The sequence below is a fragment of the Zalophus californianus genome, chromosome 1 (genome assembly GCF_009762305.2).
Source record: "Zalophus californianus isolate mZalCal1 chromosome 1, mZalCal1.pri.v2, whole genome shotgun sequence".
In the NCBI taxonomy this organism is placed as follows: Eukaryota; Metazoa; Chordata; class Mammalia; order Carnivora; family Otariidae; genus Zalophus; species Zalophus californianus.
The window spans coordinates 213,698,204-213,720,918 of record NC_045595.1 but is presented as its reverse complement, the minus strand read 5'-3'; the positions used below and the strand labels follow the sequence as shown (position 1 = coordinate 213,720,918).

General features: G+C 47.4%; 1 protein-coding gene across 7 annotated transcripts in view; it reads right to left on the bottom strand.

Annotated features, from left to right (window-relative positions):
• TRAPPC10 (trafficking protein particle complex 10) overlaps window positions 1-22,715 on the bottom strand; it is an 87,939-nt gene that overhangs the window by 41,104 nt on the left and 24,120 nt on the right. For 2 of the 7 annotated variants that reach the window (XM_027583623.2, XM_027583624.2), the window contains exons 3-7: window positions 20,301-20,436; window positions 10,239-10,435; window positions 6,008-6,203; window positions 4,041-4,152; window positions 1,244-1,491 (exon numbers count right to left, since the gene is read on the bottom strand). In XM_027583623.2, coding sequence (XP_027439424.1) covers window positions 1,244-1,491; window positions 4,041-4,152; window positions 6,008-6,203; window positions 10,239-10,435; window positions 20,301-20,436 — 889 coding nt within the window. Of the gene's footprint in view, window positions 1-1,243; window positions 1,492-4,040; window positions 4,153-6,007; window positions 6,204-6,557; window positions 6,703-10,238; window positions 10,436-20,075; window positions 20,255-20,300; window positions 20,437-22,715 lie in introns of those variants that run through there. The other 5 variants (XM_027583625.2, XM_027583626.2, XM_027583629.2 and 2 more) reach the window with 5 other exon arrangements.

Here is a 22,715-nt window from a genome sequence, read left to right as displayed (position 1 = left end):
TTCCATGGTGGAAGATGGTACTTCCCTCATTTGCTTGATTAGGTATCTAGGCAAGAAAAATAATTTGATACAAATTCTTACATTCCTGAGTTTGTGGCTCAGCTAGGCTAGGTGTTTCTCCTTTAGAAATTAACCAAAATAATTTCTCTTCATTTGGGTAAAAAAAAAAAAAAAAAGTTTCTATCGCTTAAGATTATTTCAAACTAAGTGTTGAGCCTGTTCTTTAGTATTCTAGGATACAGAGGATGAAAGTTACTCTATTATGAAAGCCCGGTTTCACCAGGGTTTGGCTAACGCAGTACAACTACACTCAAGGACCTCGTACAGCTGTGCCCCTTGGCGTGCCGGCAGCGGCAGGACAGAGAGCACAAGTCCAGCGTGCAGCCTGACCCTGGGGCTGCTCATGTTGCCGGGTGAGCCACCTCCCCACTTCCAGGCCTGCCTTCCTCCTTTGTAAAATGGAGTTAGATCGTTCACCTCATTCCTCACCGGGGAATGGGGCGGGGTGAGGTGGGGGTGTCTGTGAGCCCCGCGAGATGATGTGTAACCCTGTGTAGGTGCCCCTTTCTGGGCAGAGAGGTCACTGCAACAAAAAAGGGGAGACCCCCCCCCCCCGCCCAGGCTAGACAGTCACGAACGCCCCCTTACCTCACTAAAACGTGTATGATTCTGTGGGCGGTAAGACTGCAGGAGCCCTGGGGCACTCGATCCTCAAAGGCCAACATTCCGTGACCCACGCACAGTATACGGCCTCACTCAACGGCTTTCATTCACACACACGTGCACATGCGTACCCATCATGCACCCTCCTGAAACTTCATGCTACTAATTCCTGCGTGTCACACTGTTACCCGTGTGTTCAAATGCAAAACAAAAAGGCAGCTCGGAAATCAAGTGAAGGTCCGCCGACAAGGCCTCACACCGTGTGTGTGGCAGGTGAGCGATCTTCCTCAGGGAATAAAGCCAAAGTGCTCTCAAAACCTTACATGAAGAAACTGACAAAAGAGTCTTGCTTTGGGCCAATATGAACTCCCCCACGCTGAGAGCAGAAATGACACTTCTGAACAATTAACTAATCGATGTAAAGAGTAACTGTACAAATAATATGCTACAAATGCAGGACATTCAGGAAAAGAGAACTCTCTCCTACAGCACAAACAGTTCAATGCCTGGGATTCGTGGCTCAGAGTTTTGGGTTTGAACAACGAAGAAACGAGTAAATTGGGAAAAATAGGAGACTCACTTCTAAGAGCTTCAGTTCCTGCACACAGCTGTGCAGCAGCTCTAGGGCGCGCTGAGCCACCTCCCACGGCCTCTGCAGGAAGAGAAGCAAGGTGCACTGGCGAGAGAACAGGTAACTGCGCAGATCTAAGACGGTGGCTTCTTGCCTCTGTATCAGTTCGCGCTTCTCCATGTCTATGGGCTTCCGGAGGACCAATCCATCCCAGCTCTTCACCGGCTGGCAGAAAAAAGTCAGCCAGTTGGCACCATCTAAACAAACACACATCATGAAAGGCGCTGACTACAGATTACTTCACCTGACTGAGGTTCTTGCTCAAGGCTGTGAGACCTCACAGACCAACGGGCAGCTCAACAACCAATTACTCCCTAACCACGGGCCCGCCCCGTTTCCATGGGCATGGAACCAAGCTAGTGATGTGGGGACAGGGTAGCTCCCACGAGTATTCCCACTCGGTACATGGCAACTGATGATGAGCACAAGGCAACATGACCTGGGCCACAAGGCACACCGAGGCACCATGTCCAGAGGGTCGTGAACAGGTCGGGAGGCAACTGGAGACTGCCGGGCTAAGGGGTCAGGGAGGCCTCAGGCTCCGTGCTCCGTCAGCTCTGAGACAAGGCACAAGGCCTGGGTTGGAACGTACTGTGCCAGCTCCTCTCTGCCTGGGTGCCAGAGAGCAGCCCATTCACGAGACCGTGCTGGTGTTTCCGTCTCCCTAACCGAAGCCTCACACCTATCTCTAACTCGACCATGTCAGCTACCTGAATCATCTCCTGCAGAAAAGGACAGTAGGCACAGGAAGAAGTAGTAGCGGGAAGAAGAAGGGAAACATTCTTGCTTGTCAAAAATTTCCAGCGAGGCTCCCCAATTCTAGCTTATAGCCCCAAACGCAAACATGGCCTTAAAGTAAGCATAACAGCCCACGATAACTAGTCATTCAACCCATATGGCAAAACTTAATCTATTTTCCTCACTCCAAAAGAGAGCTGTCATACCATTTCATGCTGCATTCCCACCAGGAAGCAACTCAATATTGGCACACTGATGTTACTAAATATCTCAAGTGCCAACTACAACTAACAGCAGCCTTTACTGATTGGAACTTATACACAGAACTGCTCAAGTGCACACCTAGGAGGGTAACCGCCCCAGCCCTCAGAGTGCCTACACCAGCAGACCCCTCTGTTGGCCCTCTGCCCAGCGTTCTCCTGGCTCCCTCTCACATTTCATTCAGGCCTCTGTGTCAATGCCACCTCCTCAGAGAGCCTCCCAGACCACACCTAGATCACCCAGCACCTACCGTCACACTCTGCCCCTTCACCCGCAACCCCTTCTGCGGCCTGCACTCATTACAACTACCTGACTTGAAGTTTTTTTTACTTCTACACCTGTTTCCCCTTCATGTAAACTCCATGAAGGAAGCGGTTTTGTTTGTGATCTACTATATTCAGAACAGCACCTGGTCATACGGGACTCTCAATAAGCATCCATTAAATGAATAAACAAAAATGAACAATCTTATCATTCAGCTGCAAAACATGGTTCAAGCTTACTTTTGGACTCTAATTTGTCCCAGATTTTAAAACAGAGAGAACAAAGAAATTATGCAAAATACGACATAAGAAACATGTAAGATATCTAAATATGTACAATATGGAGATGTGAAATATATTTTTACCTCTTCTCAAATTTTTAAAGCTTAATTAGTAAACACTTTGTTCTGGTTATGTTTACATTCGTGTCTTAGCAAAGTAAGAGATCCAAATCTGAACTTCCTAAAACTTGGTTTGGAGAGAAAATCAACTGGTGCTGTTCATCATCATTCCTAGAACAAAGACGGTGCCCAAGCTGACTGTCCCAGCACCTCATCTTCCTACAGATTTTCTAACTAGGGTTCCCTGAAATGACTCCTTTCTTCAGACACCGTATCAGGGTTCTCTCAAAAAGAACACCCAACAAAGATGTCTGTTACCGCACTGTGTGTGGTGGTCAGAACGGAGACAACCCAAATGTCCAAGACCAGGGGCAGCTGGATTAACCCTCATGGGTCCACATTGTGGAGCACGATGCAGATAATGACAAACATGTCTTACACCAAAGGGCAGCTGCGCTAACCCTCATGGGTCCACACTGTGGAGCAGGACGCAGCTATTAACGAACATACCCTAAAACCTGACCTGTTAACTTGGAACGATGCCCACGGTGGGCTGTTAAGAAGAACCAGCTACAGACAAATGTCTACATAGGATGATGCCATTTCTATCAATACAGGTATCACCCAAAACACAGTGAGAACAATTATGAACTTTTTTCTCTGTATATGGTTTCACTGTGCTAATTTTGTACTTCTAAAATAATTCAAGACTTTAAAATTTTAAAAGAAAGATGAACACCCCTTACACCGGTGCCATTTAAAACTCTGCAATGAGCGCTCAAGTATTATAAAGACAGACTGTCAACAGAAGCACAAGATCCCACTCTTACGCTAGCAAGGAGGCACAGAATCAGAAGCATAACCAGCCGGCTCTAAGTAGGAGAAAAGACTCTTTATACCTGAAAAACACCCTCTTCATAAATGCTTTTCTTGCTTAGGATGCTTCTAACAGTGAAAGCGACCAGTTGTTAATTCTCGTATCATTTCTATTAGAACTATAAGAACATATCCTACATAATTTGCACAAAACAATAAAAGGTGATTTAATCATTAAGCAAATAAATAATGGCAGCTTCTAGACTATTTAAGAGTGGGGAAAACTATAGTAAGAAAAGAATTTGCTTCTAAAAGTGCGCTACTCACCCCCAGCACCAAAGTTGACCACGTACTGAGAAAACAGGGCATCCAGTTCGTCATATTGTACCAGGGCATCTTCAAATTGTTGTAGCATCTCAAATACAAAGGCAAGTTCTTCCTAGTTACCCCAACAAAAGTTTTTTAAAAGGCAAAAATGTCAATCAACTTTTTGAAACAATGTGTTGCTATTAAAGATGACAACAGAGAAAAAGCATGCAGCATTAAAAGTAACACTTCTATCATACTAAGTAAACATCAATCTCATGACCATAAGGTGTTAACATTTACAAATACACAAAGAGGCGTCCAGAAGGAAGGAGGAAGAGACCACCATGAGCCCTGCAACCATCCACGGCCCCTCAGCAGCAGGGACAGGACCTGGCACCCTCTATCTTTGGTACCGCCCTTGCCTTCCCAGACACACGCTTTTTAACTGGCATTCCTCTATATGGAAGCGCTGAACCTTCTCCATTTACTAATCTAACCAGCTATTTATATCTATGAGGGCTCATGGATATGAATTGTATTCCATGGGTTAAAATCCAGTTCTATCATTGTTTTGTTGTACAAACGGTTCCAGCTTTGGCCATTAGGAGGCTCCTTCAGGTGGTGCTAACATTCTTCTGATGGACCTCCATCTTTATGGGGGGTACTTCCTTACTTTCTGGTAAGTTTTATTCCTGGTCCATCTTGTATTTTCCCTACCCCAGCCCTGGAATCAACCACTTCTAGAAGGAGCCCTGGCACTTATTGTTAAGAATGGAGTTTATGGGCGCCTGGGTGGCTCAGGTGGATGAAGCATCTGCCTTCGGCTCAGGTCATGATCCCAGGGTCCTGGGATCGAGTCCCGCATCGGGCTCCCTGCTCAGCAGGGGGTCTGCTTCTCCCTCCGCCTCCATTCCTCCCACCCCCGCTTGCGCTGTCTCTCTCTCAAATACATAGGATAAAAAAAAAGGATGGAGTTTAGAAACCAAGATTTTGGCACTAAGTGTGCTTATGTTACTGAGAAGTCCTTTTTCTCTAGGCCCTGTCAGAGGACAGGTGTATAATCCTCACACACATGCATCTCTATTTCTGATCCATCCATGGCTTCATGCTCCTGTCTCAGAGTCCAATCCCACACCACTGGATTCACTTGGATTCCCCCTCTCCTTGTTTGTAGCTCTTAGAAACCAAGTTTAATAAGCTTGAAAGGTGAAGTGACAGGGTCATCTGTGAGGTCTGTAACAGGTCAATCCTACAGTGAGCTGTGGACGGGTTCAACTCCCTTATGCGCATCTCGTCACCCAAATGCCACTAAGATGTAAGCAACAGAGTCAGAGATAAGCATCAAAATTTCTAATCAGAATTGGTCTTTTATTTGTTCAAGGTGCATTATTTCTTCATTAATTTACACACAAGTGCAATTTAAATGCGAAAATTGGGGTTTTTTTCAGTCAAAATACAGTGAACAAGAGTAAGGAAACCTGAGGGCAACGTTCCTGTCACTCTCTGCAGCGTTAGAAAGTTCCTCTAGAAACCAGCTTAAGACCGTTCATTACTGGAACCCAAGACTACAGAACAAAACCACAGAGGAAATAAATGCGCCGGGAAGCCCTAATCTAGCCGCGGTGGCCGGCAGGTGGCCGGCGTCTCTGTCCTCGGCTAGCGCTCCTCAGCCTCAGGCACTTCCGTGGTGGCTACCCCGGGAGGCCCAACGTATTAGCAAAACCCAGAGGACTCTGCGGCCAAAGCCCTGTCATAAAGGGCCAGATGCCGAGCTCGGAAGCAGCAGAAGAGCTGATGACGGACCTACCCAGGAGACCACCTCTGATCCGCTTGAGGGGCTCTGAGACGGAAACGTCTGTCAGCTACTATGTAGTGTCTCTTGGGTTTTAAAAACTATGCCAATAAGCATGACCACCAGAAGCCTGCCGTATTTATAAAGACGGAAGAGAAAAAGGGCGCGTCTGGTTCTGCCCTCCGTCACGCACCTGGACCATGAAATAGTCGCAGAAGCTCCAGCCTGGCTCAGTTCTCTTCTCCCGCAAGGTCCTCATGTCGTCCTCAAATCTGCCTAGGTTTTTGGTAAAAGACATAAGAAGCGATGTCCTGAGTTTGGTCAGGAAGGCATTCCAGGATTCCTGAGTTCGAGAAGAGTCCTTCAGGGGGTCAGAGAGCACGACACACCTGCAGAGACACGAACGAACCGTCTGGAAAACACTCCCCGAGCACGGCACACGGCCCAACGGCTACTACTTCCCTGCAGTGCCGACCACCATCCTCCCCCAGCCCTTCCCTCGTTCACTGCTGACAAACGTCCGGCGGGCGGTGAGAAACCAGGTCAGGAAAAGGTTTCACCAGAAACTGGCTTAATGCCCCACGAGCCATCAGTGCTGCAGAAGGATGTCTCAGACCCGGCCTCTGGGGCTCCCAGTCAAGTAAGGCGACCATGTCACCATCAGTCCCCAAACCGCATCCGTGCTGCCCTGTTCAAACACTGCTCTGGTTCGCAGTAACTGGCAGGACAGAACTCAGAGTTACCGTTTCGGCAGGGACCCAGCCGCGCTGTCCGGCTCTGCTCGAGCCCACCCAACTTCCCGGGCTCTCCTCTCTTCGTCTAGCACATTCCTAGTCACCCCTCCAAACCCGGCTGGGCTGACACACGGCCTCATGGGACCCGGCCCCCACTGCCCTGCCCTCTGGGCCCCGCTGTGATCACACTGCCACCACGGCAGGTGCCGTGCTGCAAACACTTCCTCTCGGTAGATCTCTCCCTCCCCCCAGACCTGAGACCGAGCGCTCCACAAGAGCAGGGTTCGTAAATAATTCATAAATGAAACTTAAAGAATACAGCTGAACATGCAGATATGATACAATTTCACTACAAAAAGAGGGCAGCTGGCTGGCTCAGTCAGCAGAGCACGTGCCTCCTGATCTCAGGTTGTGAGTTCAGCCCCATGTTGGGCATGGAGGCTACTTAAGGGGAAAAAAAAAAAAAAAAAAACATCCGCGGTGTGGAAATATCAAAGGCATAAAATTAAAAGTTTCCGATGGATTTGGAAAAGGTAACGTATCCAACTAACAGACTGGAAAAGCTAGATTTCTTTACCCTTGTTAATAATAATTTACAAAGAAAATGATGAAATATGGACTCAAATAATTTTAAAATACTGGTGCTATGGGCTTCAATATTTCTCCTCAGGAATATGTTCCCTTAATTACTAGCAAGTAGCAAAATGGACAGATTCTAAGTCTCTGTGCCCCATCACACCCTTTGGAGGAAGGGCTAAATCTCTGGAATTACAAAAAGGCGGACAAAACATATGAAGTCACCCACAGTGTAGACGATCCAGCAGGTGAATAATCAGTCCCAAGAAGAAGGTTTGAAAATTGGTAACTGGCTTTAATTCCAGACATTCCAGCCCACGGTGCTGTTTCTTCCCCTGAAAACAAAGGGGTCCCACCAGCTCACTCCTAAAGCCCCAAAGGACTAACATGCATTTATTCACTAGAGGAGATGCTAGAATCTGTCAGTTCAGCCATTTATCCTTAAGCCGTTCTCAAGGGTTGTGAACCATCGGCATCTATTCCTGACCAGACACAGGATTCTCCCCCGAAGCTAGGTGGGTGGAAGGGAGAGGAAACGGCCACGAGCACCAACCAGAGATAGTCTCTGTGTCCTGGGACCTGGTGCTTACTGAGCAGACCACATAATTCACTAAGTTCTCTATCCCTTATCAGCCCCTTCAACTTTCATGGTTTCTAGACCTTCTTTCTATAACAAAAAGGAACTACGCTTCAGAAATTCACATTAAGCTTGGACGTTTCACTCAGAAGGGAGAGCCCAAAACAGCTGCTCAGACGGGGGGGGGGGGGGAGAAGGGGGGCGGGCACCCAGTGTGGAGAAGGGCCCCCCCAGAGTGCACCGGCGGCCTGGCGCCCAGGGCAGCCACTCACAGGGGCCCGGCCCCCGCCAGTCACGGGGCTGCCACTCACACCGGCAGCTCACGGGTCAGCCCTCTGACAGCAATACTCACCAAAAGCCTGAAAATTGCACAAAACCTTCGGCCAAGCAATTTTCCTTTTAGGGATGTATCCTAAGGAAATCATTAAGGACGTACACAACAACCAAGCTCGAAAGATGTTTACGATCCTGTTCATCCTAAGCGGTAACGTGTCTGTCCAGCAGAGGACCGGATAAACCACTAGTACATCACCACTAGGGCGTGTCACACGCTCACTGACAATAACGGGGGAGAAACACATTCATTGTTCATGGGAACCTTTTTACAACATATTAAGTGCAAAAAGCAAGCACAAAACATTATGCATAGTATATTGAGAAAGTTTGAAAAATACATACCAAACACTAAAAGTTAAGATCTATTTTCACTTTATCATCTTCTTCTAATAACCCTACCATGAACATGCAGTGTTTACAATCACAAATTACATACAAAATTAAGCCGCCCCAGGGCCAAGTGCACCAACGTTTCCAAAGGCCAGAAATCACACCGGCTAATAAAACAATTGCCAATATAGATGTTATCAAATTTGTATGTATGAATATCTGACCCAGCTCTTTACTTTAAAAATCAAAGTACAGATTTGTTAAAGGTAGCTTGCAAATTAATGAAAATCAAAATGCTGGAAGGCATGTTTATATACTGAGGTGAAATGTTAAAAATTTTAGTAAGTTAGATGTCATGTATAAAGAGTGAGTCATTAAAAACAAGCTAGGTTTCAGTGGACTCGGCAGGAACACACTTTAAGCAATCAGATAAAATGATAACATAGACTTAAAAGGAAATCAACAGGCACTTTGAAAAAAATCCTCTAATTCGAACATGTCACAGGTTTAGACTAATATGCCCCATTAGTACCAATTTATGTACTTAATAACATTCCAAAGAAATGTGACCAAGAAGCTGTTTGGTCTGGCCATCAGTCAGCGCCCACAGCCCCCTGTGGCCTCTCCCTGTGGAACACCAGAGCTGTCTTCCCCTCAAGCCTCCCGGCGGCCTGCTCCTCCTTCCAGAACAAGTGTGCCGGTATACCCGAACCACACAGGGGAAGGACTCTCAGTAATGGGGCATCTTGTCGAAATGCTAAGTCGATTCCTTTGAGATAACTAGTTTATGAATAACAGGCCTTAGGAAAAAGTCCCAGAAGTCCAGATGTCATGAAATTTCTCTAAGATAAACCATAAGCTCAACAACCTAATATTTATTTCAAACTATAAATAAAGCAAGTCTGAACATTACTCTGCGTCCAGAACTGTGTGGAACATGAAAAGGAAGCCCATGAAGGCTCCTTCCCCTGAAAAACTGTCAATTTCCTGGGTGGCCTGACACAGGGCGTGGTCACAGTGTCAGTGTGACACAGTGTGGGCTCTCCTGGCCACACAGCCGGGGTTTGGCCCGCGCTCTTCCCCGAGCTCCCAGGTGCCCTTCGCCTCAAAGCCTCGCCCCCTGCTCCCGTCTCTGGTCGCACTCAGAGCACCGGCCACCAGGGTGCCACAGGTGTGGACATGGGTATGAAGCCATGCCCCATCCCTCCGGGAGACCACACCGGACCAGGGCGGGGACCAGGCTCAGTGCTGCACCCCAGGACCTGGGGGAGTCAAAGCACTGACCTACAACCTACAGACTAAACCCCCAGATCTCAGGAAAAATGCCACTAGGCCTGGCACCGCTGAAACGGGAAGTAAGCTCCCCCCACCGCCAGAAACAGAACAGGGCCCAACAGAGAGAAGCAAGGGGAAAGTAAGTCCATGAAATAACATAGCCACCAAAGTTTCGGGGTTCCCTTTCAGATTCTAAAGATCAAGTCAGCATTTCAGAATTCCGGTTCTGAGGAACTCGTAATAGGTATTAAGGTAAACAAACAAAACACGGGGCCCCCTCACCAAAGGCATGTCGGGAACCCTGCTGTAGACAAGGACCACGGGACTTCCCAAAACCCCGGCTACACCGACACGCAAGACGGGTCCTCGAAGGGGATCCACCGTGCTGTGTCTCCTCCGCGGTCGCCAGGCAGCGTTTCACCGGCCAGAGCAGAAACACTGCGACGAGGGGCCCTGGGCTTCCCTTCAGCAGCCCCCCACCCGTGCTGAAGCGTCAGGCCCGCCACCCTCGACACGGAGTCAGAGCCCCTACGTGGAAAGCAGTAATGTCCACCGGCCAGGTATCAGCCAATGAGGTAAATTAAAGATACACTTACCTGTCACTCTGTTTATTACAAAAATCATTTCTTATTTTGTCCACAATGGAAGTTCGGGGAAGGATGTTGGTTTTGTTTTTTTTCTTGGCATCATTTTCAACTACCACTATTAGCCAGTCCACAGAGCTATGAGCTTTCAGAACATTCTGCCACTTGGTAAGGTCGTCTTTTACTGTAGCTTTATACACTTCAGTATCCTAAAAATAAAAAAGTCACTGTGAAGGAAAGTTCATCAATGCCCTTCAGTTTAACAGCGAAATGTGTCCACTAACAGAGAATACATCAGCCACAGCGCTTCATCGCTGGGAGCTGGGGGCGCTCTGGGCAGGCCCGGTGACACCGAGGCAAGACAGCTCCAATGTCACAGAGGAAAAGACCGAGAGAGAGCTCAGTAAACTGCCCACAGCAACACAGACCATTGGGCAAGCTGGGACTTGAAAACCCAGGTCTGCTCTGCCAAAGGCCTCGTGCCCAAGAACTGCGTTAATCGCACCCTAGCACATGCCCAGTGCGGTGGGGCGAAGCAGCTCCTCCTACCCAGGCCGGAGGCCGCGCATCTGCAGGAAGCCCAGGCTGCCTCCAGGCAGTGTCCTCCGCGGGCCCCCCAGAACCACTCCAATGCAAATGCCACTTGCAGGCCACAACAGGGGCAAGGCAGCTTCCGATGCAAGCCCAAGGAAAGAGGACGATCTAGGGCTTCCTGAGAGCTGTTCTAATTCACAAGGACTAAAAGGGGAACCATCCTGGTCCTAAAAAGTCAATGCTGCTTCGGACTCAGAGTCCCAAAGCCCATGAGCCTGCCTCCGTTCATCCAGAGAGAAGTGGGAAGAGACAAAATTTCCTTGCTATGGGTAACTGTTGATAATTGCACTTATGCTCCATAAACCTACTTAGCAGATCTATAATGAAAATCTAAAACCAGGATACTTAATTCATATTCAAATCAGGCATTTAAAAACCTCTGCAAGCTATAATTTATACCTACTGTTTAAATATGTATTTCCCCCCCTTTTTTTAATATAAAGATTCCTTGTTACCCTGCCCATATTTTCTCCGGATTTTTTAGTCTCTCTTGAATATGCTAATGGAATCAATCCATGAATGAGAAATCTCAAATTCTGTACCCAGTCCCTCCTGTGGTTTAATTGATAAGTAAAAAGTTCCAGAAGTGAGTACTTTTAATTTTTAGGCTGATTTTTAAGAACTGCTGTGTCCTCAGTTTAAATTAAAAAAAAAAAAAAAAAACAATCTGGAAAGATCTTCTGCTGAAGAAACAAGAGGAAAACCATCTTGTGAAGAATGATCTTCAGTGAGCCGCCACTGTCAGGAACGCGCTCCCCCACTGTGGCCTCCACAGAAGGGCGGCTCGTAGGGCGGGCTGCCTGCACCTCACCACGCCCGCGCTCTGCGGGGCTCTGGGGCCCACGTGCAGCAGGCCTGCAGAGTGCAACCAAAGGCCACCGACCCCACATCGCAGGTCCCAGGGTCAGGGAGCCTGAAAGAGCTGAAAAGCACCCTCTACCGGGCCCAGCCCCAGCTCCCAGCTCTCCAAACCGGGAGGGGCTGCCACACCCCCTGAGCAGACACCAGTCCCCCACTCCTGGGACGCTCTGCTTGCGGCAGAGACCTGGCTGGGCAACAGCAGGGCAACGCCCCCAAAGTCCTGGTGAGGTGAGCAGTATGTCATCTAGGCCCTCACTTGTGACAGTGAGCAGCCATGGACATTACTAACAAGACCCAGTGACTGCTGAGAAGTGCCCAAGCTGAGCCAGTGAGGCTGAGGGTGTCTCCAGGAAACAAAGTCATTGGCAGGGAAGGTAGGGAAGGCGCCCACAGTCGGGGAGGAGGAGGGCACCAAGCGGCGGGGAGCGGCCCTGCCTGGGCACCGGAGCCACACAGGGCAAGAATGGTATCACAGCACAAGATGTGGAACCCCAAGTGAGAGGATGGAGAGTCGACTGGGGGGGGCTGCAATGGGGTGTCAGAGGCCAAGAAGGGCACGGAGGGCCTCCCTGTTGGGGTGACCTGATCCGGCGTGCTGTGGGTCAGCCAAGGTGAGGAGGGAAGGGATTCGATGTGGAGCATCAGCCCCAGGGCAGGGAGGGGGCACCGAGCTGGGGAGGGGGGGGGACAGCAGTGACAGAAGGCTCCTTGACGGCGATCATTCAAATAAGCAAAGCTACAGAGGACAGTGAGCGCCTGGCTTCTCCACGTCAGAGAAGGAAGTCACAAACCCGGAAAGGGAGGGCACTAGAATCACCCTGCGGTGCAGGACCGGAATCGGACCGTGTACACACGTGTATGCGCACACACACTTACAAACGGAAATAGACGTAAATGCGCGTGTGGGTAGTCACACACGTGCACGCGTCCACGCACTTCCCAGCGGCACCCACCGTGAGGGCTCTGGAACAAAGAGCACGTCCAGCTCCAGGGCTCGGTTTCTACGTACAATTCCCCACTAAAACAACCAGCGCTCCCTGGAGGAGCGGATGACCCCAGCGCTCAGGCAGGGAAAGGACAGGATGACCTGGCACATCCTGTGGCAGGGAGAGCTCAGAAAAGAAGGGCGTGTCAAAACGTCATCAAGGCCAAACCTGGGACAACATGAGCATTAAAATCAACACCGACAGGGAAGGATTACACTGGGCGCCTGGGTGGCTCAGGTGGTTGGGCGACTGCCTTCGGCTCAGGTCATGGTCCTGGAGTCCTGGGATCGAGTCCCGCGTTGGGCTCCCTGCTCGGCAGGGAGTCTGCTTCTCCCTCGGACCCTCCCCCCTCTCGTGCTCTCTGTCTCTCATTCTCTCTCTCTCTCAAATAAATAAATAAATAAATCTTTAAAAAAAAAAAAGGAAAGGATTACACTCCCCAAACTAGAAATCCATGGGTGCATACTGACATGGACCAATAAACAAGACAACTGCCTCAGGCAGGAGGTAGACTAACACAACCACCTGAAGCAACCGAAACAGAAACAGGTGAGGAGAGCCCTACAAGCGGTCAGACCACTGCTCAGAGCTCCCAGCCCACGGCATCGCAAGGGGCACTGAGGTCACGCCTGGCAGGTGCCCTGCTTCTCCCTCTCCCACTCCCCCTGCTTGTGTTCCCTCTCTCGCTATATTTCTGTCAAATAAATAAAATCTTTAGAATAGACTCAGTAAGGATACAGATTATAGAATTAGTAAAAAAAAAAAAAAGTTAAAGTGCTTATTGTGACCATATTCCGTGTGTTCAAGAAGATTCCATCAGAGGAAAAACTGATGTTAAGCAGAGACATGGAAGATATTTTTTTTTTTAATATTTTATTTATTCATGAAAGAGAGAGAGAGAGGAAGAGGGAGAAGCAGGCTCCCTGCCTAGCCGGGAGCCTGATGCGGGACTCGATCCCAGGATCCTGGGATCATGACCTGAGCCGAAGGCAGATGCTTAACCATCTGAGCCACCCAGGCGCCCCTGGAAGATATTTTAAAAAGAAGGTTAAGACCCTTATGGATCTTCTAGAGATAAAAACCACAATGTCTAAACTGCAAAATATACTGGGTAGGAGGGATTAAGAGCAGATTAGACACCAGAGAAGAAACAATTAGGTAACCTGAAGACACAGAAGCAGAAATCATCCAAATGAAACAGAGAAAGACTGAGAAGCCATCAACACAGTGTCACTGAGCTGGGCGACTTCCAGAGCCTAATATGTGAGTAACTGGAGCCCCAGAGGAGAGGGGGGAAGGGAGGAACACAACAAGTATCTGAAGAAATAATGACCAAAAGTGTTCCAAATCTAAATCAAAACTACAACCCCATAATGCCTAAAACACCACAAGCACAAAAACACCAAGAAAAGTACCCCAGGGCATATCATAGACGGTTTAAAACCAATGACAAGGAAAACAAATCTTAAATCACCCAAGGGGGGAAAAAAAGATACTTCAAATACAAAGTAACAAAGACAAGAAGGAAAGACTCCTCATGGGTCACAGTGTAAACCAAGACAGTGGAGAAACATCTTTTACCTGCTGGAAAGAAATAAAGAATTGTGAGTCTAGAATTCTATATCCAGTAAAATATTTTGCAAAAATCAAGGCTTCCTCAGATGCACAGAAGCTGGAAGAATTCTCACCATGGACCTGCCCTCTAAAGAAGGAAAGGGGAGCAAGTGGTAACTAAGAGACTATGTTCTTACCTCTAATCTCTACAAAATAACCGTTTAAAGCAAAAACAGTAACAACGAACAGTGTGTCCGAAACAAGACCACTGACACAAAGGCGGACTCCGTGTGTGGCCCAGCCCCATTTGAAGGAAGGAGGTGATGGTTTGAAGAAAGGAGGTGATGTTGCAGATGTGCACCAGAAACCCAAAAGCAACTACTAACCTAGCGCAGGAATTTTACTTTTAATTCTAAAATCCCAAATATTATCTACTTGCTCCAGAAAACTTTCCTTAACAGATAATGATCAAAACTAAAGCAAAACAACAACAACAAAACACAGGCTCCCTATTAGAAAAAGCAATTTTAAGGGGAAAAAAACCCTTATTCATAGTGTCTACAAAAAGTGTCTAGCAATATAAATGCAAGACTTCTATGAAAAACGTTAACACACATTATTTTTTTTTTTTAAGACTTTTTTAATTCATTTGAGACAGAGAGAGAGCACGAGCAGGGGCAGAGGGAGAGGGGGAAGCAGATTCCCTGCTGAGCAGAGAGCCCAACGTGGGGCTCAATCCCAGGACCTGGAGATCACGACCTGGGCCGAAGGCAGACGCTTAACCATCTGAGCCACCCAGGCGCCCCCATTAGCACACATTACTAAGGGCATCAAAAAGGCATAAAGAATGGAGAGACCATGTTTCAAGATATGAAGACCTGTGATTTTTAAGATTCTCCCCAAATGAATCCACAACTTATTCAAGGCAATCCCAACCAAAACACCTCCCGGTCCTTCCCTTTCTCTTTTCAATAGCTACTCCTGTTCTATATGGCTTTGTAACAAACCACTAGAACGTGCAGTGGTCCGGAACGTTCACTCTGCTCACCAATCTACGACCTAGACAAGACCAGGCACACAGCTCACCTGCCCCAGCCGGTGTGGCACATGAAGGCTGGGAGCGAGAAGGCCATCATGTGTCCGCTGCTGGATCGCTAGCTTGTTGGCAAGGATCTGCTGGGACCGGGGATGCACACCTCCAGGTGGCCTTCCCATGTGGCACTTGGCTTCCTCACAGAATGGTGGCTGGGCTCTAAGAGCACGCATTCCCCAGAGGGCCCCACAGAAGATGTATTACTTTTTATGACTTAGTCTCAAAAGTGACAGTGCCCCTCCTCCCAGTCAGAGGCCCACACTGATTCAACTAGAGGAAACACTGACCAGGCCTCTCAATGGAGGAAGGTCACTGCCATGGAGAGAAGAGCATGGGGGATGGACTATGTAGACACAATCGTTTTTGGAAAATAAAATTTGTATACCTAACAATCTGATTCTAAAATTTACATGGAAGAAAAAAATGTATACTAGCCAAGGGATGTATTTTAAAAGAACAGACATCGGGGCACCTGGGTGGCTCAGATGGTTAAGCAACGGCCTTCGGCTCAGGTCATGATCCCGGAGTCCTGGGATGGAGTTCCACATCGGGCTCCCTGCTCGGCGGGGAGTCTGCTTCTCCCTCTGACCCTCTTCCCTCTCGTGCTCTCTATCTCTCATTCTCTCTCTCTCAAATAAATAAATGAAAAATCTTTAAAAAAAAATAAAAATAAAAATAACAATAAAATAAAATAAAGGTGAAATTTTCAGCAAGTAGAAAAGAGACAGACAATTATGAAATGATGTTAGGCCAATGTGCTACCCAATTAAGACTATAAAATTAGACCTTTAATCCTCCACACTTCCTGCCATACACAAAAATAACTTGAAGCTATACAGATCCAAATATAGAACACAAATTATAAAATTATTAAGAGAAAACATAGGAGAAAACCAATTATTACCTTGAGACAGACAAGGCCTTCCTCAACATGATACACTCTATTCAGAAACCATTTTTTAAAATGACATTTCACTCCATAAAAACTGTAACAGTCATGAATACCTATGCACTAATGATACATGAACTATCTACACAAAACACAAACTACAGATGACGCAAGAGAAACTCAAACACACCAGTAACGGAAGACTCTAACACACCGTGGTCAGCCAGACAGGTCAAGTGAACAGAACATTAAAATATAAATGACCTAAACAACAAATCGGTAAGACCGCTCGTAGGGATCTACATTTAGCATTACAATCTAAAAAGCAGAAAAAATACTTTCTCAAACATGGAACATCCCAAGAAACTGATCATTTATTAGATCATGGAGAAAAGGTAAGTTTCAGAAAGCAGAAATATTATATACAACATCCTCATCACAATGCAATAAAATTAGGAATTTTAAAATAAAAATTTTAAAGAATTTTTTTCTGGAAATTAAAAAACATCATGTTAAACTGTTGGGTGAAAGGGGCAATACAAACTGAAAGCAGAGACTTTCTGAAAAATGACTGAATCCTGGGATTTAAATTCCTATCTTTAATGACTTATATCATTTAAATTGAAAATGAAAAGAAATGCATTCCAACTCAAAAAAAAAAAAAAAAACTAGAAAAAAACAAAGTAAACCTTAAGAAAGCAAAAGGAAGGAAATAAAAATGAAAGCAGAAATTAATAAAGTAGAAAACACACTAACGGTGTATCAGAAATAAAAACCCCGGTTCTCTGAGAAGAAAGAATCCACAACTACAAATAGCTAATTTAATCAAGGAAGAAAGGGGAAAAGTACAAAATATACAACGAAATAACAATGGGGAAATAACTGTTGCCACAGAGAGTATTTTAAAAGTCAAAAAAAGACCACTTTGCACACTTTCAAGACATTAAATTTTATAACTTAACTGAAATGTATAATTTCTAAGAAAGATACAGTTTATCAAAATTGACGAATGGCTGTAAGAGACCCATTTCCATGAAAAGTACGTAGAAAGTGATCAAGGAACTGTCCTGTAAGGAAGTACCAAGTCCAGATGGTTTCAGAGGAGAACCCTATCAATCCTTAGAGACCACACTGGTCTAGTGCTACATTTATAAACTGTCTCAAAAATAGGAAACAAATGAAAACTCCAAATTATATTTATGAAGCAAGTATAATATTGATACCTAAACCTGACAGAAACAATACGAAAAAACTTACAGACCAATCACTTGTGACCGTAGATGCAAAAAAAAATCCTAATTTGGGTGAACAGACACAAATACCACATTAAAAAACTGATACTTTGACCAAGTAGTATTTATACCAGGAATGCAAGTATGGCTCAATAATAAGAAACCCATTAATATAACCCAACGTATCAGTAAATTTAGGTGGAAAAAACCCCTATGATTATCCCCACTGAGTATGAAAAAGCCTTTACTAACAAAATTCAAGAATGTGTTCCTAATAAAGATCCTTGAGGAAACAGGAAGGGATGGATACCCGACCCAGCTGGTGCCCGTTTCGCTCCGTCCCACAGCCAGCACCCTCCTCACTGGGCACACATCGCAGGCGCCCCCATGGAGGTCAGAACAAGGCAACAATGCCCACCGTCTCCACCACTATTTAACAATGGGGTCCAACAGAGGAAACAACTGGAGGCCTAAGACCTGAAAGAGAAGAGATGACATGATGGGGGCCCTGGGGCCTAGAGAAGCCGCGATGAAACAAACTCAAACAGTAAGAGAATTCGCAAGGCTAACATGGAAAACAGCAGCAGCCTTCACATACACCACAACAACCAACTAGAAGATGTAATGAGAGAGAAAACCCCATGGACGTCAGCAACAAAAGAAGGAAAATGCTTAGACATACATTTAAGCAGAAACATGTGAACTCTATCATGGATGAAGAAAAGCATCCCTCAAATACTTCTAAAGGACACAGACGTGCACAGATAGAAAGACCTCCCTGGTTCAGGGTCAGAAGGTCTCCATACCACCAAGACGTTGTCTCTGCACACAGTAAGTTATAGCTCAACGTGGTCCCGATAAAAAACCCAGGAAGTTCCACCTGGAACTCAGTAGCTCAGTACTGACGTTCACATGGAGAAGTACCCATGCAAGAGCAAGGGGAATATACTGTGACAAGGACGGGCCCGAGGGCGGCCTGGCCTACCAGACAGGAACACGGACCGTCCCCGGCCGCAGGGCGGGAGCCACAATGCGGCGAACACGGCTGCGCGGGTCGGAGGACTGAGCGAGGAGGCACCTGCGGTGATGCTGTCTGGAGCCAGGGCAGACGCCAGCACGGACCGGGACAGCGCAGCAGAGAGCCCCGGGGGCTGAGGCTCCAACCGGAGGCACAGCATCGAGCCCTGGTCTCCGAGACGCACACCTTCCTAGCTCGTCTCCCGAAGGGCCGGCGGCCCAGACACGCCCGCAGCACCAGGGGCAGCGGGGCTCTGAGAAGAAGCGGCCGACTCCAGGACAAGGGCAGCACTGGTACGAGAGCCCAGGATACCTTGTTGTCCCTGAAAGTTAGAGAAGTCCCTGAAAAGGACCCAGGGGCCGGTCTGAAGTGACTCTCACCGGCCAAATCTGAGACGACCTGAGCATCACAGTGAGGACAAAGGATGGCAAAGCATCACACGGGACAGAAACCCACGTGGGCAATTCCCAGAGCAGAGCACCACTGATCAGCTTGGAGGAAGGCTGGTTCAGGAGGGCAGCCCTCCGTAAAGACTGGTTCAGGAAGAGTCATCGCTGGGTGCTCAATCTAAGGGGAAAGCTGGACAAGGAGCAGGGTAATCCTGTGGTCTTACAGTGGGCCCCCCAGAGATGGCTTATTAATTGAAAGGGGAAAACAGTACCTACAGCATGGAGAAACCCTGACCACAACATCAAATCTAACATCACCGCCGAGGGGCCAGAGAGAGAAGAGGCACTTCAGGCCTAGGACAGCCATGCTTAGGCCTGCTCACGGCGGCGGGGCGGCGGGGCGGGGGTGGGGGGGGGCGCTTTGCTGAGGCCTGGGAACATGGATCATGGGATGGTTCCCACCACCACGTGACAAAGGGCCTCACTGGGCACAAGCTCTTTGTACAGATACTATGGCTTGTGCTGAACACCTGCTTTCCCTCTAGAAAACCCCTCTAGAGTTTTGGTACGAGCCAGGCAGGGGGTGCCCACGTGCCTGAACCCCAACAAAAGCCCTGGGTGCTCACCTTTGATGAGCTCCCTGGCAGACGTGCCCCATGTGTCATCACACTCACTGCTGGGGGTATAAGCCCGCCCTGCATGGCGGACTCCACTGAGAAAGGCTACAAAGCAAAATCCACAAAGGCAAAAGGGTTCAGGAGTAAAGCTTCCAGTCCCTTCTTTAAATCACACCACACTACTTCTGCATCCTCAGATTCAGGTGAAAATACACAACACGAAATGATGTGTGTATGCTGGATATCGCTAAAACAGGAAGAAATGACCCACGGTGTTGTCTCTTAGTTCACGACAGAAGAATTCTGTCAAGAGCGACAAGCTTCTTTCTGGGTTCATAAATACGCAGTTGCAAAGTACAAGTAAGGTCCCTGGATGGGTGGCCGTGGAGCGCCTGCTCTGGAGGTACCGTGACGGTGAGGAAGCAGGGCAGTCCCCTGCCTTCAGAAAGCCCACAAAGCAGCAGGAGAGACCCACAAGAATGAAGTCGAGTAGCTATCATGACAGTGAATATCGGGGGTTCGGAAACAAAGCTCGGAGTAAATATTAATAAGACCTAGAGGCCCCGAGGGCGCAGGGCGCTCACAAGAACTCAAAACGTGGCAAGTAAGATTGTACCTGGTGGTTACCCAGAAGGCAGAACACGGAACCAGAGCAGAAGCGTGGAGCGACAGAGGCACTGGGCATCTGACAGTGGGAACGAGGAAAGAGGACACCAAGTAGAGCCCATTAAAAAGTCAATTTGAAAAATGAGCGTTGTCTGAACAAAAGCTAGACCGGTGAATTCTTGATCCCATTCCAAGGCATTTTCTGGTCATTTCTTCTTCCTCCACGAATACTTACACAGCATTCCGTCCAATAAATATGAAGGAAGGGGAAGGTAAGCAGGGCTTTGTTTCCTTCTTTGGGCAGCAGCTCCTCCTTGAATTGAACAAAGTTAGATTCTAGGTGAATCATCTTTGGAGCCCGGCCATAGGACCTACAAACAATTTTTAAAACGTCACTAAGAAAAATGACTACAGAAGGCTCAGCAGAAAGAAAAGGGGGAAAAAAAAATCCAACAATAATTTAATCATATCCATGAATTCAAAAGTACATATATGGTATTAATCCTGAGTGATAATGATAATACTCTGTCCAGAAGGGTTCTACACACTATCTCAGCACGGTTCACGTGTCCGTGTCACAGCTCCCTCTCCGTCAGGACTTTCACCTTGCTCTGACGCATGCACACCAATATCCTACTTAACCAGGGCTCTTTGCAACAACACAGACTTCTGAGAAAAATGGATATTACTTGGAGTTTCACTGAATCTCTAAGTCACTATAAAAAAAAAAAAGATTCCCAAATGTCAAAAGCGCCGTTTGAAGACATAAAAGCTTTAAACTAAACAAATACTTTTATGATCACCTGCAAGACCCAAACCAGAGAGGGGCGCACCCCAGCCCCTGCACGCCCGCCCCCACCCCCCAGGGAGGAACAGAGATAGCCCACAGGCTGCAGACCCCCATCTATGGCTATCAGGGCACGGCTGCCATTTCACTGTACTTCTAAAAAATACATTAGGCTCCATACACCTTTCCTCCACACTTGTATTTTCCACTTCTAGTAGCTGTCTCTCTTGACACGTTTCTAAGCCGGATTCTTGTATTTTTTGTCCAATCTAAGGGGTCTGTGTCTAACACCCTGAAACTAACCATATTTAACATGATTATGCTGATGCCTGAACTTGTGTACTTTCTATTTTCAGGCTCTCTATTTTTCCCTATCCTTGTGAGACGAATCCAGTTTTCTTTTTCCACCCTTTTCCTCTGCTGGTTTGAAAGTTTAACCATCTATTTCTATTCTGCTGTTGGTTACATTTTTATTTTTAATATGCATAAACTTAAGTGTTTCTTTTAAAGATTAATGTCTACCCTCTCCTTGAACGAGACAAGTACACTTTCTTCTCTCTGCTTCCTTCCCCACATCTAAAATTTTAGGTTTTTTCTTAATTTTTGAAAGGACTGATAATCTTAAGTTTAGCAAAATACTTTTATGACTTCTTTGCTGGTGACTGCTTCTTTCATCTGAATTCTGGGTTCATTTTCCTTCCTGTTGAGATGTGTCCTTTCATTATTTCAGGGTGGTAAGGTTTGTGACCATACTCTATTTCTCAACTCTCTGCATGGCGTGGCAAGCCATGAACACAACATGAGAGCGGCCCTCCAGAGCACATACATGAAGCTCTGCGCAGCCAGAAGTGGTCCCAGATGGCTCCCCGGCCTTCGAGGGACAAACCCTGTCAGTCCTGCCTCAGCAAAGCCCACCGGCCCACGGGCGGGGAGAGGGGGGCTGACTCGGTCTTCCCTTCCACCTGTGAGTTTGAGTAGCACAAACTTCTAGGTTGAAAGGCGTTTTCCATCAGTACTTTGAGAAGTGCTGGCTCTTACGCTGCATTTTTAATGTTGTAGAGACTGCAGACCTGGTTTCCTTTTCTGTCTGTTTTCCTGGCATGGCTTTTGGTTTGCTGTGTTTTGCTTTCATTGCACGGGACATTTTGTGGGCTCCAGCAAGCCCGTGATTCACCTCTGCGAACATCCTGACCTTCATTCTTCAGATACTGCCTGTCGCCCGTTCTCTGTCCTCTGCTCTGAAACTTCCTGTTGTCCCCCACATCTCGGCGTGTCCCTGTGTCCCCCTCTGCAGCTCTGGGCCCCCGTCCCCCACCCCCCATGCTGTGTGGCAGGGCTCTGCAGCTCCGTTTTCCCCACTCCCCGACATGCTCTCCTGCATACGGCAGTTCAGCGCATCTAGGAAAACCTTGGCTTCAAGCTTAGTCCCAAGATCTACTCAATTGTACATTCTGATCACAGTCACATGTACCTGCTTTAACATGTCGAATAGTATCAAAAGGCCTCTCTCTCTCTTACTCTCTCTCTCTCTCTCTCACACACACACACACACACACACACACACACACACACACACACACACACGCAGCTGCCTACCCCGGCCTCCATCCCTCCCCTCCTGTACTAGTTCTCCTAGAGCTACTCTGACAAGTTACCACAAACCCAGAGGCTTAAACAACATTAATTCTCTCCCAGCTCAGGAGGCCAGAAATTTGAAATGAAGGAGTTGGCAGCATTGGCTTCCTCTGGACACTCTGTGGGAGAACTTCCTCGTCTCTCCTGCCTCCCGGCAAACCGGGACGGTCCCAGCCTGTAGCCCCCCACTGCGATCTCTGTGGCCATGTCCACGCGGACTGCTTGTTC